This window comes from Salmo trutta, chromosome 11, assembly GCF_901001165.1.
Source record: "Salmo trutta chromosome 11, fSalTru1.1, whole genome shotgun sequence".
Taxonomy (NCBI): domain Eukaryota; kingdom Metazoa; phylum Chordata; class Actinopteri; order Salmoniformes; family Salmonidae; genus Salmo; species Salmo trutta.
Window position 1 is genome coordinate 3,645,407 of NC_042967.1, and position 4,715 is coordinate 3,650,121.

General features: G+C 43.3%; 1 protein-coding gene across 1 annotated transcript; it reads right to left on the reverse strand.

The window, feature by feature from the left end:
* Positions 1 to 246: 246 nt before the first annotated feature.
* Positions 247 to 4,014, reverse strand: LOC115202093 (early growth response protein 2b-like). Its single transcript, XM_029765977.1, has 2 exons — positions 3,438 to 4,014; positions 247 to 3,196 (listed from the first exon to the last, which is right to left on the reverse strand). Exons 1-2 carry the CDS (start codon positions 3,592 to 3,594, stop codon positions 1,881 to 1,883), a joined length of 1,473 nt encoding a protein of 490 aa, XP_029621837.1. The 5' UTR covers positions 3,595 to 4,014; the 3' UTR covers positions 247 to 1,880.
* Positions 4,015 to 4,715: the final 701 nt, after the last annotated feature.

The following is a 4,715-nucleotide window of genomic DNA, read 5'->3' on the forward strand; positions in this document are numbered from 1 at the left end:
GTAATCGGGTATTCACTTTAATGAGTTGGAGTCCAAAGCCTTGTGAGTCAACATTACATAGAACTGTGATGTCAAATGTTAGGATTCCACTATCTGCTGCTGCTAGGATGCCTCGTTAGAACGTGTATTTTTAGGAACAGCCGCAATAGTCATCCATATGAGTGTGTTACTTACATAAAGGAAGTTGTCAGCATAGGGAGAAAGGACTGAGGAACTTCTATGCATGGACAAATGACTCTTGCAATGTTTCCAGAAAACCAAACATTTTATTCATAAACATTTGTCATAAAAATAACAACATCAATATTCAATTTATCGAAAGTATTTTTCATATAAACTGTGTATATATACAAAATTCATTATATACCCAAGCAGTTAATATAACTTAAGGCGAGTTAAAAGTTTTTTTTTTACAGTACCCTGACTGATTGGTGACATTCTCGCCAAGCCATAACCATTGTTTTTTTGTTTGTTGCTAGAGTGAATAGCTTCCTCATCAGTAATGCCTTGTCAAGTCTTAAATCATCTCATCTGAAAAGTACATAAAACTCGCAGCAATGTGTGCTACCTGATTACTCAACAGCAATGTTTTAGTGTTGTGCTGCTAGTCAATTCTGGCTTGACAGTACAATGCAGTACATCGTACTGTACCAGGGCCATGTATAATGACTTACTAGTTTAACACTATAGTCCTCATCACGAACTGATTAGCAGTGTGATCAAATGATATTTTGAGTCACTATTATACGAACAGTTAGGTCATCTTTTACTTGTCTTAGAAATATATTTGATATCAAATGACAATCTCTCGAAAAACACTGTTTTGCTACCAGCCCTCCAAAAGTACACGTAAAACATTGTGAGTATGTTTAAAAAAAAGCCTTTTTCCACTTTAACAATTCAAGGTTAACAGTGGTCTTTTGAAATATGTATATACACAGCTATAAAAATACAAAGTACAGTCATACAAATATATTTATTTTCCATTTATGGTATAACTTTCACGATTTAATAATTCAACCATTTTTCTTTAAATACAACACAAAGACCAATCAATAGAATATTAATAGCAAAGCAAAATAAATTCTCAAAACCTTGGCACAAAATGGACTGCTTTGTGACTAAAGCCAAGAATAATGTGTTACATTCATGTCATAAAACGAAGTCTATTTCACTTCCATTCGGTAAGTGGAGGACTAAGTTATTTGTTGGCTATATTCAATAATACCACATGAACATAAACATGCATTTGAAGAACCACTATCTGACTGGCTGCAGTGTTAGTGGTATAAAAGCCCTGAAAGCAAAAAATATACGACTTTCTAGTGGATAGAGGATATCTCGAATTAGATGTAAGTGCAATATAGCCCAGCAATTTCGATGCAGTTCGTTGTCTTAATGGTATATTTCTTCGTCGAGGTTTTGACGTTGGAGCTGTCCAGACGAAAGGGTACTGAACTGGTGCAGGCATTTGTTATGACGCCTTGGTGTTTGGTTTGAAATGATCAAATTGGTTGATTGTAACAGAGAAACACAATAAGTGTCTGTTGAGCTGTCAACTCGGGAAGGTTTTACAATCAAGTTATGCATGTCTTGCATAGAGTCAGCAGCAGCAAGTAAACGAGGGTCGAAAGAGCAGACCCTTTTCACAATTCGCTCCCCGATATAGCACTATGCAAATCTAACTCGCAAAACATCCTTATTCTAAGACTCCCTATAGAGACGTTCACAGTCAAACCAATTTCACTCGACCTATATGTCACACCGCAAACGTTGATAGTCGACCTGTAATCAGCAATGAACTGTTAAGCGTTTTATCTTCGACGGAAAGATTGTAATGTTGTGTGGACAGAGCTACTCGTGTGCGTAATGGTGTCTCTTCAAATTCCCTCGGGAAGAGTAAATGGCCATGCACTGATCACTTGTGGCTTCAGCTCCATCTTTTCTTTCTGTTTCAGGTGCACGCGACCGTGCCGTTTCCTCTCGTCGCTCCGAGCGAACCTTTTGCCGCATACGTCGCAGGAGAACGGCTTCTCTCCCGTGTGAGTCCGGGTGTGGGTGGTGAGGTGGTCGCTACGGCTGAAACTGCGCAGACAGATGCGGCACTGAAAGGGTTTGTGTCCCGTGTGGATGCGGATGTGCCTGTTGAGTTCATCCGAGCGGGAGAAGCGCCGGTCGCAGTTCTCCATGGGACAGGTGAAGGGTTTCTCTTTGGCAGGCCCGGTGGAGGCGGCGGGGCTTTTCCTGACACGCGGTGCCTTTTGCGCGCGCGGCGTGTAACTTTGGGAAAAGGAGTCTGGCAACAAGGAAGAGTAAAGAATTGAGTCTATAGTACTGGGTAAAGCGGGTGAGGTAAGCTGGCAAGACGAATCGCACTGATTAGATAATGGCGGAAGTTCAATGTTGGGAAACATAGCTGGCTTGAGGAGGTTGTTGGTTGAGAGGTCCATGACTGGCACTGGGTAGTTGGGGTAAAGAGAACTGCAGAAACTCTGAGAGCAGGTGTCAGAATAGCACTGCTCCTGCTTGATTCCACCTTCAACTTTGAACTCAATCTCTGGGTTAGGACACATGGGTGAAAATGAGTCCAAAAGTTCCTTTACATCCACTTGTTGGTCAGACGGAAAGTCACTGGACATCGGGAACGTTTCTGATGATTGGAAGCTCGTTTCCAAATAGGCGTCCGATTTATTGAACGTGCCCCATTCGTAACAGCTGCTCTCGAATTCATTCTTGACCACCACTGGAAAAGACGCAGCTTCTGACTGCGGGACGGTGGTGCTATTTTGGTTTCGGACTTGAGCGGGGGAGCCGAAGCTCACCTGGGGAGAGAATGAATCTTGAGCTTGGCCGCCGGACTGACCGTCGGGGTAGCTGGGGCATGTCTGCCCCGGCGAGTACAGGGGCGGGGTGGCGCTGCAGGTGGAGGATTGCCTCTGGACGCTCGCGTCGCCGAAGCTGCTGCTGTCCATGGTGCTCAGTTGAACTTCGGAGATCGGTAACGTGGAAATACCGACAATTTCTGTGATCATGTTGAGCAATGTCTCAGTGCTGCACGTGCCCCCCTGAGTCGCCTCGACATAGAATCTGCCTGAGTAGGCGAGGGAGGAGGAGGAGGTGCCTTTGGGCCCCTCGCAGGGATTAAAGGCGAAATCTGAGTTGGAGGCCTCGGTTTTCAGGGTTACAGGTGCTCCCTCTGAAAAAGAAAGAGGGAAAGTTTGTCATTACAAAGGTTGATTGTAGTCTGATAATTGCACATAAAGTAAAGTCGTTATGTAATCAATAAGCATACATGCGTAACATGTACCGCTGCAAATGGGCCAAATTAAATCCATGGGATGTTTTTAATAAATCACAATGTGCAACCACAAACAATCAATGCATGCATATTGATTTATCATATTATGCAATGCAGCAAGAGGCTACTGCGAATTTACCAGGGGTAAAATGGGCAGGTGCTCCTCTCTCTGCGTCCGAAAACATCTCCTGGGTATCTTTCCGAGCGCTATTTTCCATCCCCAGGGAAGAACCGTTACAATTCTCAAACTGTGGGTAGAAGGAATCTTTAGAGTTCAAATCCATGTTGTTCAGCATGATTGCGAGATTGATTTCAAGTCTGTCAATCCAGGTAAGTGTCGGTAGATAAAAAAATAAAACAAAGCAGATGCAAATTATGTGTCCTTTTCCCTCTGATGCACGGGGTCGTCGATTATCCCCGAAAATGTGCAGGTGGTCGTTTGAGAAAAATGGTGTCAATAAATAATTCGAAATGTCCTTTTTGTCCAGACGACTGCGTGCTGTATCGATTTGTAGCTGTTCGGCTATCTGTTGCTGTGGGTATGTTTCACACCAGTGGCTTCCCTTGCCTCTCCTTATATACACTCCGGCGGGTCGCTAGAGCCCTCCCCCCATTCATCGGCTCCAGTGAGAGGATTCCCTGCTGCGTGTAAACTTCATGCCCATACATGGGCAGAGGATGTGACGGGCTTCCCCCAAAAAAGGAGAGTTACGATTCTAACGTTGCAACAAGTCTCTTGGATCTGCGAGAGAGACTGCCATTGATATGCCATCGGGTATGTTTATGTTATGTATGATAATAAACGCTTGAGTTATCAAATCATGATAACAAGATATCATGGCAGTGGCATGGCAAGTGTTCTTACGTTTAACTCGGTCGACTAGTAAACATCGTAGCATGTAGACAGTCATTCGATGCCGTGTGGAGATGTCCCATGTCTTCTGCCACCAACCAACACACTTAACTTAATTTCTCATCAATTAAACAAATTAAGATTAGGAAGGCTTTAGGGCATAATACGTTGTGTTTAGGATACTAAGCGAGACGAATCAATTTCACTTGTCTGTATGATTCATAGAAGAGGGATTATACAAATCAAGTTAACTGTGATGTAGACAAAGAAGAAGCAATCCCCCCCTAATTAGAACTTTCCATTGTGGCAGCTGAAGTTACTAAACACATCAACATTTAACTGGTTCTGAAAGTTTGACCACGGGCTTGTATAACATAAAAAACGAACAGTTGTAGGCACAGTTTCCTTTGTAGTGCACTGCTTTTGACCGGGGCCCATTGGGAATCGGGTGCCCTTTGGGATGCAACCTGTAGGTTATCTAAGCTATGCACTTGCTCACATCAAAAGATGACAGATCTTAAACTCAAAAGAGAGGCATTGGATCACCTGATAACAAAGGGGCAA